General features: G+C 40.5%; 1 protein-coding gene across 7 annotated transcripts in view; it reads right to left on the minus strand.

The window, feature by feature from the left end:
* PLXNB2 (plexin B2) overlaps positions 1-14032 on the minus strand; it is a 345929-nt gene that overhangs the window by 70192 nt on the left and 261705 nt on the right. For all 7 annotated transcript variants that reach the window (XM_014601042.3, XM_059725915.1, XM_019491747.2 and 4 more), the window contains 6 exons: positions 13514-13664; positions 10436-10550; positions 8570-8672; positions 8004-8105; positions 1557-1649; positions 251-332 (listed from right to left, as the gene is read on the minus strand). In XM_014601042.3, coding sequence (XP_014456528.1) covers positions 251-332; positions 1557-1649; positions 8004-8105; positions 8570-8672; positions 10436-10550; positions 13514-13664 — 646 coding nt within the window. The remainder of the gene's footprint in view (positions 1-250; positions 333-1556; positions 1650-8003; positions 8106-8569; positions 8673-10435; positions 10551-13513; positions 13665-14032) is intronic.

Genomic DNA, 14032 nt, shown 5'->3' on the forward strand with positions numbered 1-14032 from the left:
TACTTTTAAAGAATTATTTTTCAAAGCAGAACCAAAAGTTGAAAATATTTTATATGTTAAAGGCATTTTTAAAGATGCTAACATTGACAGTTAATTCAGGAGCTTTTAAAGTCATATATAACTAAATGTTTCATCCCAAACTGTAAAACATGAAATGGTAATATTATCTTCAAAACTACAAAATGTATTATAGTAATAAATCTCAACATATTGTAGTTTCCCCATTGGTAATCCAATATTTCATACTTACCTGTCAGGTTGCTGTCAATCTTGACCCCATCTGTTTTAATGGATAAATCAAGTGGTAGAGTTTCATTTGCACTGTAGGAAAACTAGAAAAATATGATAATATATCTGTATCAGCATGGATAATTTTCTTGTCCTATAATTCTTAGTGCAAACAATGAAGAAAGAAAGACTACCCCAAAAATTCCAAATTTATGCTCTATTTGTGTATTCTTGTCCAAGTATACTCAGGGAAAATTTTGGTAATAAATCTAATCTACAGGAATCAGAATCTGGTAAGGGTCAAGGAAGAAAAATACCCAAATTGTCAAGGGATCATTAATTTTCACTGATGTGAAATATATTCAGCAATAGATATTCAAGGAGCTATAATACTGTATGTAGAGACTTTCAGCAGCTCTAGACCTGATGAGTTCTTTCCCACACCAGGAGGCCCATCATTATTACGGACACAGTACACTCTTGCCAGACAATGGGGGCCTCATGTATTCAGTAGTGCAGCTTGCTCCCTCTGACAAAACAAAGAGCTTTGACCCATACAATGCTACTTACATTGGAAGATGGTGGCCATAACAAGAGGCCCCAAGCAGTGAAAAACAGAAAACATACAATACACATACATTAATGTAAATGTCATGTTCCAAGCATCTGGACATTATTCATCAAAATGCTGCATAGACATCTTTCTTCAAAACTTAGCCAGTAAGGTTAGAAAAGCTTATTTACTCAGGCTTTGTTTCAGCAGTGTCTATGAGCTTAAATTACAATATATTACAATATAGTATATGGACTAAAGCCTGCTTTTTTTTTTTTTTTTTTTTTTAACAGAAGCTAGGGTACAATAGTAAAATATTAAATATCTCCATTTTTCCCATTCTTAGAGACGGACAAACTGAATCAAAGGAAGGTTGCAGGTAGGGGAGAACTCAGAGGTCACTTTCCTTAGCTCCCTATTCAGTCATCTTAACCAGGCTACATAACACCTCTTCTTTCCTCAATCCCTACATAAAATGGTCCAGAGTTCCTATAGGTAATGCCTATAGGGAACAATTAAATTACTTAATGAGCTGAACCCACAGAGAAATAATGGGAAAAACAACAGCAACATATGATTTTAGGAACAGAAACTGTGGTTAAAAATCATAGTCTTTTGCACTTTAGCCAATGGAGACTCTATGAGATGTTGCCATTATGGTTTAATCTCCCACATGGAGCAGCTGATATGACATCTGCACATGTATTCACACTGTGTGTAACTGGCAGTGTTGTAATTGGACAAAATGAACTGAAGATAATTTTAACACACTGACCTTTTGACTCTCAAATGAGAATGTTCCATCAGCTAATTTGTTAACAGAAGCTTCAAATTCAAATCGGTCATTTCCAATCACAAAGGATTTGCCCTTTTTAAGAGAAAGAATTCTGAATTGATGTCTTAGAATTTTTACATTATAAGCAAGATTAATGAAATGCCAATAAACATCCTAGTGTTAAACAGTAGAAGACAATCCAGTGGAGAAAGGTAAGTACTAAAATTGGTCTTTCCAAACAAACGCCAAAAGAAATATAGCAACAGCACAATCATTTTTTCACTCTGACATTGCCTTTCTAACATCTATTCAAGGGCACAAGCATCAGATAAATAAAGTAAAAGTGCATCTAACACTTACTTTCAACAATAACAAAAAACAAGAAGTGCAGATGCACTGGATAACTTCACACATTGAATGTGTTATGAGTGGGAATTCCACCTTCATGGGAGGATTTTGTCTGCAGAGATCTCAGGAGACAACTTGAACTTGTGAATTCCAAGTGAAGTTTTAGCCATGTTCGGTCAAACTTTTCTTGTTTAAAAACTAGCCAATGTCACTTAAACACCCTGTCACAAGACCAAAGAACCAGCCCTTTTCTCACTTTGAAGTTGCCTTTCTAGAACTAAGAGGGCCTGAGTAATGACTTGCTCCCCCTTTCAATCAGGATCCTCACATATAAGTAGGAGATAGCCCTGCATCTTGTGGTTATAGCAGACCTTGGTTTCTCAGCTCCTTAGTCCTGCTGCAAATTCTTTTGCTTTTGGTGCTGTTTTTTGGATAGTCTGAAGACTGAGAGATGCCTCACATCTCTTTTACTTGTAGCTGCTGCCTCAGGTGCTGGGGTTACAACTAATCTAAAAGTCATGATTTAATTAAATTAACAGAAGTAGAAAAAAGTAGCAATGATTTTCCCTTCACATGACAAAATAAGTAGAGGACAGTCTTCATCCACCAGAAGATGCACAAAAGGACTAGGATCAAGGAGAAATACTGACTCAAATATGCCAAGAGGGTTGTTATACTGTGGAATGGAAATGACTTCTTTTGTCGATATAAGATCTTGAAAGAAGAGGAAGACAGATTCCTTAGCTCCAGACATCCTTCTCCTGAGGCTTTAAAAGTAAAATGAGGCAGGGGACAAGGAGAATTGTCATGATGCCTGACTGCAACACAGACCAAAATATCTTCAGTGCTGATAACAAGATTTATTTACTGTAACCGAGATCAAGGCAAACAAGCCAACAGATGTAAATATTCAAAACTGGCAAGACAAAGCATCAAGACTGGTCTAAAATCTACTGTCAAAACCATTTTTTTCCTGGAAAATTGGATCGACAAAATGATTTTACTTGCCTACCACCATTTTTTGACAAGCAAGTTTAAACCATTATTTTGAATTAATTAAAAATGTTCTGCATTGTTAAAACATGTTCTGATAAAGTTAAAACATTAGCCCTGTATTTCAGACAATGTTCAACAGCTAATCCAGGGGTCGTCAACATTTTTGGGCAAAGTGCCAAAAACACCTACCTGCAACCTCAACCTGTAAGACGTTGGTGTGCCGGGGCAGACAGTGCAGGAACCGCAAGGGGCCCAATCCTTGTTGTGGCAGTGCAGCCCTGACCTCTACCCCACCATCTGCCCCAAGGCACACATGCTGGCACCCCTTCTGGGGGTGCCTACCCCTGAACTAATCCATTCCTCTTCCAAGTTATGGGGGACACAATTGTCGTTCAATTCCATTTTGCTGCTACATACACATAATCCTCCATCTTTTAAAATTCCCTGGAAATTGTCTTTTCTAAGGAACATTGTCTCTTACTTATTTGTCTTTATTTTATTTTATAACATACAATGCATTCTTCAAAACTTTTAAATTATGCTGCTGAAGCTGTATCACACCTTCTCATATGCCTAATGGGACAAACTAGAAAAATGCACATACATGCCAGTCACTATTCTGCTTGACTTAAGGTACCAACTTAGAGATCTCTGGAATTAAAAACCTGAGTCCCTAAATATTCATATCGATTAGCTCAGAGCTATAAAACTCATAACCATCTGTAGACTGGGCACATAAGGAAATAAGTTATACAATCAGAGCTTCAGTTTATGTTTGCATATCTAAAAAGAAAAGGAAGACACATCCAGATGGAAGATTCAGAGTGGCGGAAATTACACTGAAATAATGGTGAAAGCCTGACAGATTTCTCTTGGAAATCAAAAGTAAGAAATCTGATCAGGCTTCAACCTCTCTTCACTATCTCTCTTGGTTGCTTATTCCAGTAGCAGCTTTTCCACAAAGCACTATAATAGCTTGGATTTACTTTAACTCCTACTGAATTTTTTCAAAGAAAGAAAGGACAGAAAATACTGAATAGTTTCTTTTCTTTTAGGCAGCCTACAGACGAACTATTTCCTCTTCAACAAAAGCTTTCTCTCAGGGCTCCATTTAGAATGGAGCAAAAGTCCAGAAGATATTAGTGTTTGGTTCAGAGCATTAAAAAACCCACTTTTGTGAAATGATTCATCCATCTCCTTCAGCATTTTAAGAAACTCTCCACTTCTCTCTACCTATGAGACAAATAGGTATCAGCTGTAGGAACAAAACTGACCCCAACTCTTCATCTGCCTTCTGAATGCATTTCACTTATTATAATTTTCGGAAGACCCATTTTGATAGCTAAGCCACTACATTTATTCAGTTAGGTAATGCACTGTTATTTTCAGAGAGGTGCAAAAGAAACCACAATACTACTTCTGGCACTCCAAGTGTATCTCTTAAGTAGAAGTTTCTTTTTGTCTTTGTGGACCTGTCACCTGTTGCTATTGTAAGACTTCAGCAAGACAGCAGGAAAAACAAAGGGCTTACAAAAATCCCAACAATCTCAAACCCTAAAAGATATTCACTATGTTCAGTAGGCCAAATTCCTTTTATAATTGTGGTCTGTGGTCCAGGTCTACAAAACTAGGACTATATGCTTCTCTTGATCCAGACTGAGGTTTGTCTAGACATAGAAGATGGAACCTAGTCCATATTTAGTACATGAACTTTTAGTTATTAAAGTTGCTGCTTCAGCCAGCACCACTCAAACAAGGTAAATAATACCAGCTATCTTTATAACCACTGCTGATTTTTGTATCTTGCCTATTTAGCCACTTACATTTGCATCTATCAGCTTGAGTAACTACAGGTGTTGCATAATTTGTTTCTAAATGTGTCTCCTAAAGTACCTTTATTTGTTTTTTAACAGTGAATATACCTTTGGAATAAATGGGTTAGTTCACACCTCTCAGAGCTGCTGTTTTTGTTTGGTTGCTATATCAGGAAAATGTTTCTGATGCTAGCTTACACTTACTATGTTAAAGACATCTTTCAAATCACAAGGGCTGTACATCTATTCTACCCTCCAATAAAGCTTGCATTCCACAGACTTCTTCATGGGGATCAGCTAACTATGTAGAATAGGTGAGATGCAATACCACTTCCCTAGGCTAAAGTTGTTCTAATGTGTAGTACTGATATGGCTTTATCAAATGTAATTTGCAGCCAACATAAAAGGAATTGCCTTTGCCTTTTGTTCCTTTTGTATATTTCCTTATACTAAATGTTCACCTGACGAAAAAGACTTTTCATTAGCCCTTACATATGTACTCTTACCCCTATTCCATTCTGTAAATGTTATGTGTTACATCTCATCTTGTTGCATAGAAAATCAATGTTAACTGAGACCAATTGTCCACCCTACCAGATGTCATATGCATGACAGTGACAAATCCCAGGCATTTCAGAAGAATTGTAAAACCTGCCAAATCGATCATACGGTGATACATAGATTTTAAACTCTTATTTATTATATGCTTATATAATACCTAACAGTAGGACCCTGGCCCATAGTTGGAGCTTCTGTGATCTACTGGAGTCCCAATAATTACTCAATAACCTGTCACTAGCATGAAGTTTCTTCCTCATTTGTGATGGTTAGTATACCCAAAACAAGTGAGTTGTTACATTTAAGGCTTATTTACCAATTTCCATCCTCATCATATACACCAGAGAAAAAGAAAATTCGGGCAATATTGTCATTTGCTAAAGGAAAGTAAATCAATAATTTTTCCCTATTTGAAAAGTGGATAATTCTGGGGACAGTAACAAGTAGGTCTGTACGCAACAGCAAGCATTTGCTTCAGATTTGGCCAATTCAGAGGGACAGTGATTTGATTCTGTGATTTGAATCACTGTCTCAATTTGATTCAGCCGATTCGGATCTGGAGATTTGGCCAGAGACTCAACTGGCAGTAGTCCTCAATCATGCTGGATACAGCTTCTTCCAGCTGGTAAGTCTGTTGTGGTGGGTGGATGGGGGAGGGAAGGAGGCAATCAACACCTCCACAGTGAGGGAGGGATTGGGGCTGGAACAAGCCAGGGTGGTGGTGGTGGTGGGGGGGGGGGCGTGGGACTCAGGGTGGATGGCTCCTGCCACTGCATGCTGTTGGTCCGGGAGCTGCTCTTCGGTGGCTCCTCTGGCAACTCTCGCTGCTGGGCCGGGAGCACTTGGGAGCAGGCATGTGCCACCGGATCTGTGTGGGGCAAGCTGGGCTGGGCTGCACTCCAAATGGGTGGTGGAAGGTGTTGGGAGCGGGGGTGATGTCCTCCCATTGCTTGCCCAGCTGGGGTGGGGAGAAACAGGACAGTGCCACTGTGCTGCCTTGGCCAAGAGGAGTGCAGCAGCGGAAGCCGCTCCAGCCTCCCTGAGCCTCCCAGACAAGCCGCAGCTTCACCCCGCTGTGCCCCGGCTGAGCAAGCAATGGCAGGGCTTGGGGGTGGGCATGTGCACCTGGATTGGGGAGGGGGACAAAGGCAGGGCTATGGGGAATTTTAGGGTGGCTGCAGTCCCCCCATAGCCCCTGTTCCACTGTGCTCTGCAGGACGGGCAGAGCCAGGGCAGCACTCTGGACTGTGGCTGGGGCTAGCCACATGGAGCGTAGCCCTGGCTCCCCCCACTCCTCAGAGCACAGCCCAGCCCAGCTCGCCCTGAGCAGATCCAGGGGCACATGCCCACTCTCATGCCCTCCCAGACCGGTGGCATGTGGCAGCATGCAGTGGCAGGATTTCCCCTCCCCAAGTCCTGCACCCTGGCTGGGCAACTTGTCCCAGCCCAAGCCCAAATCCCTCCCTTGCTGTGGGGGTGTTGATCTGCCTCCCCTTCACACTCCTTCCCTCCTGCCTCTATCCACTACAACAGGCTTACTAGGTGGAGGCAGCTGTGTCCAGCGTTGTCAAGGACTGCTGCCTGTTTAGTCTCTGGCTGAATTTCCAAATCAGTGTTGAATCTCTCCAAATGGATTGAGAGGCTTCTGAATCGATTTGGACCTTTTAATGCATCTTTGGATTTGATTCAGAGATTCGGCCGCTGAATTGGGACAAATCTCTTGCAAATCGAATCGGCTACTGAAGCTTCACACAGCCCTAGTACCAAGTCCTGACTTCTGCAAGTTTACCAGATAGCTAAGAAGTGGATACAGTCACAAAAACACATGCACACCTCTATTCATGATGTCCATGTCATATTCATCTAAAATACTAAGAGAAACCAGCAAAAAAACACTAACTATAGTCAAGATATCATGCATTTCAGGGGAAGGACTAATAAGATTATTGCTATTTTTATTAAGTCAACAATTGCTCTTGCTTGTCCATCTTCTAGGTCATTAAAATAGTTATAGATGCCAATTCAAAAACATCTATTGAGATTACCTGAGAATTATTTGGAATGATCATCAGTAACCTAATATAAACATATACTAGAGGCAAAAGAAAAGTGCTTAGCTTTTCTCATTTTAATACAATGATTTAAATTGCTTGGGGTACAATTCTAACTTCAGAGAAGTAAGCCTAAACTTTGAGATTGCTTTTCTAAAAACAGGTACAGAGAAAAAAAAAGGCAACATAAGCCAGAACTGTGCAAATAACTGGCCTTTCTCATTTGGCCCAAAACTAAATGTTTAGGTTCTGGGTGTGTATTTACTCTTCTTAAAATCAGATTTAGTTAAATTCTCCAAATTTTATTTTGAAACAAATAGGTGAAATATACCATTTGGGAAGTGTCAAAATAAAAGTTATACTTTCACAATTACTCTCCCTCCCCACCTTTCTGCCAAATTCGGCATGAATTCATAAACTGTATTTTGGTCAAGAAGAAACCCTAGTTTTCAATAAATAAATTATTTGTCCAAAATAATTTGTCCAGCTCCAGTCCTTGCATTTTTGTGGTTACTCATTTTTGGGCAGCTGATAAGTAATAATTGAACACACATTTAAAAAATGGAGGTGTTTGTAAATAAGATGTGGTATCATCCAGAAGAACATATTAATGCTTTAGAAATTAATGTACCATGAACAAAACTACAATTCAAATGACTGCTTGGAAGCAATTCATTTACCTGATAATAGTCTAGATTCTTTCCCATAAAGTGCACTGTTGTTGGATAGTCCATTGGTATTATTGAAGGTATGGGATTTAGAAACTGTGGACATTCTTCTTCCTGGGGAATTAAACATTTTATACATAATTTTAAATATTTTTTTTTATCACAACAGACCTCAACAGCCTTTGGACAATGGAGTTCTTACTCTGAAGAACTTGATGCTTAAGATACAGTGACAGATTTGATTACACCCTTTCAAATTAGACACACTAAAAATGACTAAAGTATATGTCAAAGCAGTGGATGATTATCTTCCCAGCCTTCAAATCTTGTTTCTTCCATTGAAGCAAAACAGGAAAATGAACAAAAATATCCTTTCAGAAATTATTCAATCGCGCTTCCCCTCCCTATCGCACCTCTACATTCCACCCCTACTGAGTCACCAAAAGAAATAATTTCTGAAGTTAACTTTAGCTTTTTTTTTTTTAGATTTTAAAATGCAAATTAAACCAACTCATCTTGTAGCAAAACCAAAGAAAATATGGAAGTGTTGAAATAAAGTTTGTTTATTTTAAACTTACCATATTTTGTTTGATCACTTCTTGTTCTGAAGAAGACTCTTCACAGACATGTTTCTTCCAATCCCACTGGCAATTCCATCTATTGCTTGCACAGGAATAGCATCTGCAAGTATAGTATGATCAGTCCTGACAAAACTGTATTTTTTTTGTCCCGAGTGACTTAGTTTTCATTAGCAAAACAACTGAAAAAGTCCAACTGTAGTCACAGAGAGTGGACTGATTTCCTATAAAGTCTTTACCACATTAATTTTACAGTGTCTACATGAGAGTGAAGGTCCCTCTACATGTACAGGTAAAAGCATGATGGGATCTAATATGTGATCTACACAACTGTGCCTCTTGTCATGCCACATGCAAGCCAGGAGGCATTATTGTGGGATCACACGTTAGATCCTGCTGCACCTTACTGCTAGTGCAAGGGGACTCTCGGATTGTGCTTGCTCTGCACTGGCAAGAAGGTGGCTCCCTACACACCTCTAGGGCTGGGAAAATGCAGCTATGCCCCCTGACTGCCAGAATCACAGCCCTAAGGGGTGCACCGTGCACCCCCACAGCTATACACCCCTGGGGGCTGGGAGATCACAGGTGCATCCTGTGGCTGCTGGGATCCAAAGTCCACAGCTGACCAGCATTTCTGTGGCTCAGAGTCCATTCAGCTGTGGGACTCCTAGTCCCAGTTACACATGGTGCATCCCTGTGGCTGTGAGCCTGGTCAGATGACAGGGCTCCCAGATGCAGGGACAATCCTGCTGCACATGAAAATTAAAGCTGGATAGCAACCAGCTATAAAGTTATTACACATTTTCAAGCAAAAACTTTATAGGTGGTTGGACCTTTTTGTGGCATGACTATTAATTTGCGGGCAGAGTTTCAGTCCCTCAGCTTCAGCCCAGAGCACAGAGCTCTGGTTCCAGCTCTGGCTGCCTTCTACCTGCCCAGCATGATGAGCAGAGGAGCATGGTGCAGTGCAGCAGGGGCATCAGCAGCATGGCTGTGGCAGCTTGAGACGAGGGGGGCAGAATAGCAAACCTGGCCAGCGTGCAGCTTGTGATGTGGCTGCAGCCACCAGTTGCTGCAGACAGGGTGTGTGGTGGTGGCTGCTAGGCTCAGGGCCCTCTGGCACCTCCAAGCCCACCTGGGCAGCCCTACCCAGTTAGCACCCCCGTGCTGCCAGGCAGGGCTGTCACAGAGCTTCAGCCACTGCGATGACAGCCCCACCCAGCCTGGGCACAGGGAGCCGGGAATAAATCTGGCTGCGCAGCCCCCATGGCCCCAGCCCAAGTTGCTGGAAAGGACCTGGCCCCCACGGCCTCTGCATCCACCCTCAGCAGCACATGCAGGCCAGCTCGGCTCAGGCCCACAGCCCCAGCCACTGTGTCCTTTTTTAGCCTCGAGTCTAAACAGGAACACTGACTTCAATTAAATGAATCAGAGACGCATAAGCTTTCATGAGTCAGAGCTAATTTAATCAGATGCTATGAAATAACATGCACAGAAGAGGCTATCAAACAGAGAAAGTAATTTGAATATAAATCCAAAATATACTATTTGAATACAAATCGCTTTCTATTTGAGTCTGCTCTGTGCATACTCTTTTATAGCACCTGATGAAGTGAGCTGTTGCTCATGAAGGCTTATGCATCTCCTAAATCATTCCCTATTGTGCCTCTTCTTTAACTAAGATGATCTGTGTAGTTTAACTGTTCTAGGTTCCATTAAAATGGAAAAGGAAAATACGAATACTGGTAAATGCTGAACACAATACACGTTTTCGTAAAATAATTCAGTACCATTAACTAAACCAACCATTAGCCACTTAACACATATAATATGAAGAAACTACTGAAGTGAAACCAAAATACTTACGGCAGATTTTCAGAAAGATTAACTGCTTTTTCACAGTCATAAAAAGGATAATAAGACGATGCAAAAAATATCCCATGTTCTCCAAAAGTTAAGTTTAAAGGAACCAATACATGATCTACCAAAAAAAACAAAACAAAAAAAGAAAGTGAGTTGCTGTAGCTTTTGTGAAGAATGGTGCAACAATAAGGTTTTTATTATTTGTTCAGGGCAAAAAAGAAAGAAAGAACTGCAATATCCGATTGATCTTGAGATCCAAATTATTAGATCGGTGAACTACGATTCATTTTCTCTGTTCTTTTCACTAGTTTCACTAGAAATCTTTCACTAGATTTTCAACAACTGATGGTACAGAATAGGCTGAATAAAAGATACAGGAGAGGCTGAAGAAAATGAAAAGGTAATTAATTGGGCAACATTACAATATATTCTGTAAATAGAAAAATGCCTTTTAGCAGTATCTCCATCAGTCCAAGATTGTAAACAGCCTGAAGTAATAAGGAAAATGAGATAAGTGAATACATAAGAAAACTGATAGAAGGATGAGGTATTTTAAAGAAAATATTTTCTTTGAGCATGGCTATTTCTGTATGTAAAACTGCTTGTTCCACTGGGATATGGAAGTCTATGCCCACATCTTAATTAGAACAAGGTTTCTTTGTGGTTACACTCTCTGTGGTTATATCTAATGCTCTGGACCTTCAGAATCTATTTCTAACCCAAGTCATTAGAGAACTCATCTTTAGAAGCTGGGGTTTTCCTAAGTTTCTCTTGTAGAAATGATTTTCTCAAAGCCTGCTTTGCTCAGATAGGCTCCTGAAAGAATACCGGCACCTTGACTGTCCTCCAGCTTTGCCTACTTCTGGGTCTTGTTGAAAACTTCAGGTTGGTTCTATCCAGCTAATAATGGTGTATTACTAGGATAACATACAATTTACAAAAAGGTGTCCTTTGATTTAGAATGCATCCTTTTCTACTTGGGACAGCCTTCCATCTTCAGCTCCCTCTGTGCAAAAATGAAGTTTATTTCCTACCTATGGGGACTTTATACCATCTACACTTTTCCCAGAGCCTGACAAACGGACTTTGATCTCAAAAGCTTGCAGAAAAGAACAATTTTCTTGCCATTTTCCAGTTGGTCTAATAAAAGGTATTATTTTGGAACCAAGAGTTCTAGTTTTTTGTACGTCCTTTTCTACTTGGAACTTATGAGAGCTAAACATCGTGCATTATTTCAGAATGATGATTCTCAATACTAAATGGTTGTGTCTGGCTTTCTGTCATCTGCCAGTAAGAATCATTTTCATTGGTACTGCTTTGCCCTCTGTTGTGGCACACGTGAGGCTTTTGAGCATTTTAATATTTCTGAAAGAGCCTTTCACTAGGAATTGCTTATGGCAAATTCAGGGACCTAACTTTTAGCTGCCTCAGGTACTCTAATGCTGATCCTACCAGGCTTCCAATCTCAATTCCTTGAAAAAAAAAGTCAAACCGTGCCAACTTTATCAATGTGAATTGAAACATTTCTTCTAGGGCTGTGGGAAGCTTTGGTTGCTGATTCAATCTGGGGGAGATTCGGCCCAATTCAGCGGCCAAATCTCCAAATCGAATCGGGAGACCCATTAATTTCACTGAATCGAATCGGAAGCCTCTGATTTGATTTGGAGAAATTTGATAATTTGGACATAGACGCAGCTTTATATGTTTTTTCTACATACTTCAAGGTACCAGATGGCTTGTGAACGCTGAGACGGTGGGGTAGATGGTGTGTCCTATGGGAGCGGGGGGGGGGTCCCCAGTGCACTTGACAGTGGACCTGGAAGTGGACCAGAAGCACTTCCAGTCCACTTCTGGGTACGCTGTGGAGTGTGCAGCCAATCACTGAGCTGGGGGAGCCCTTAGGGAGGAGTCCGCTGACGATCATGCGGAGACCCCTGTGTTCCTGTGGGATGCTCCATCTGCTCCACCATTGCAGCATTCATAAGCCTTGCCTGGTACTTCAAGGTATGTGGAAAAACAAACAAACATATAAAGCTGTGTCTGTGGCCGAATCTCTGAATCAGAATCAAACCTTCAGATTTAGATTCGGCCAAATCAAATCAGGACAGTGATCCAAACCAAAGAATCCAATCACTGTTCCGTGAATCGGGCTGAATCCGAATCAAATACGGCCCCCTTTGCACACCCCTAGTTTCTTCACATTCTGCTGCCTTCAAATATTTAATTGAAAGTGAAGTGTCCAGCAGATAAAGGACTGTGATGCTCTTTTGAACTTGATATAATCTAATACCTTACCACATGTCAGCCATCTGACACAGTTTTTGAAGTGCTGGGGTACTGCTAAATTCAGAAGTTATGGTGCAGGAATGTGAAAGGTTAATGATTAATCCTTTAACTGGAAAGTGCAGTGACAGCTGGTTAGTAACCAACTTTAGCTTTGGGCAAGCCCAGTCTGGCAGGGAAGGGGGAAAGGGAAGCCACGGGGTGCCCCAGCAGGAATCAGAAGGTAGCATGGCAGGCAGGACTGAGGAGGAGGAGGAGGGGGACTAGTACTCAGCCTGAAAGGAAAACAAGATCAGCCTCATGACTCATCAATTAAACAGTTAAAGCTTGATAACCATTTTCTAAAAGTTCAGAAAATTAAGGATCACGTGCTCAACAAGCTCTTTGGGGATTGTGTAAATATTAACTCGGTCAAATGTTGATATTTTTTCCCCTGTGGGAACAGAAAACAGCACTTCTCCGACTAATGCACTATTCCACTGCTAAATTCTTTCTGTAAACACTAGAAATACTATGCTTTTCAAAAACAAATAATAAAAGATTAATTTACACTAGTCTAGTTATTTTTCAAGCAACCTAATTAATGAATGTGCCTGCACCATTTTGACTGCAACTTTAAAGAAATTTAACTGGAGAAAAACAGTAAGAATAGAAATATTTAGTTTGAAGGGCTGAAATAAAAAAAACAAACAAACCAAAACTTGGAAGCCATTAATAGATAACAGAGCATTAAAATGGAAATATCAGACAAGAATAATTTTGCTCATCATTAATGAAAAGCAGAAAAAAATTCCTTACCTTGACCTCTGGATGCATGAGGAATTGTTTCAGGAGGATTGCAAATAATTGTTCCTTCTCTCAACTCTGCAGGGAGCTCTGTGTCACCAAATTTACACCACAGCTGGTCACCCTCAGTTAAAGCTGGTAATGGACTTACAATCAGTTCTACCTAGAAACAAAGACACACCAGTAATCTGCAAAAAAGGCAGTTATTTTGAAACAAACATAGAGAAACAGCACACCAAACCCCCAAGCAACCCCCGACTGACCCCCATACAACCAAGCAAACAAACCCAACAAGTCTTCTGCTCAGAATGTTTTCAGTTTCCTTTTTTTTCTTTGTTCTGGTCATAGACAGCTCTAGGGTGAGATTTTTGTAGTGGCAAAAGAGCCAGCAAACATTATTCAAAGATTCTGGGGTTTGGTTCCTCAACTTCCAAGCCTCCTTTTTATACCTTCTCTTCTCTTCTCTTCTCTTCTCTTCTCTTCTCTTCTCTTCTCTTTTGACCTCTTACCTTTTCTCAGGTTGGTGCACAG

The sequence above is a fragment of the Alligator mississippiensis genome, chromosome 4 (genome assembly GCF_030867095.1).
Source record: "Alligator mississippiensis isolate rAllMis1 chromosome 4, rAllMis1, whole genome shotgun sequence".
In the NCBI taxonomy this organism is placed as follows: domain Eukaryota; kingdom Metazoa; phylum Chordata; order Crocodylia; family Alligatoridae; genus Alligator; species Alligator mississippiensis.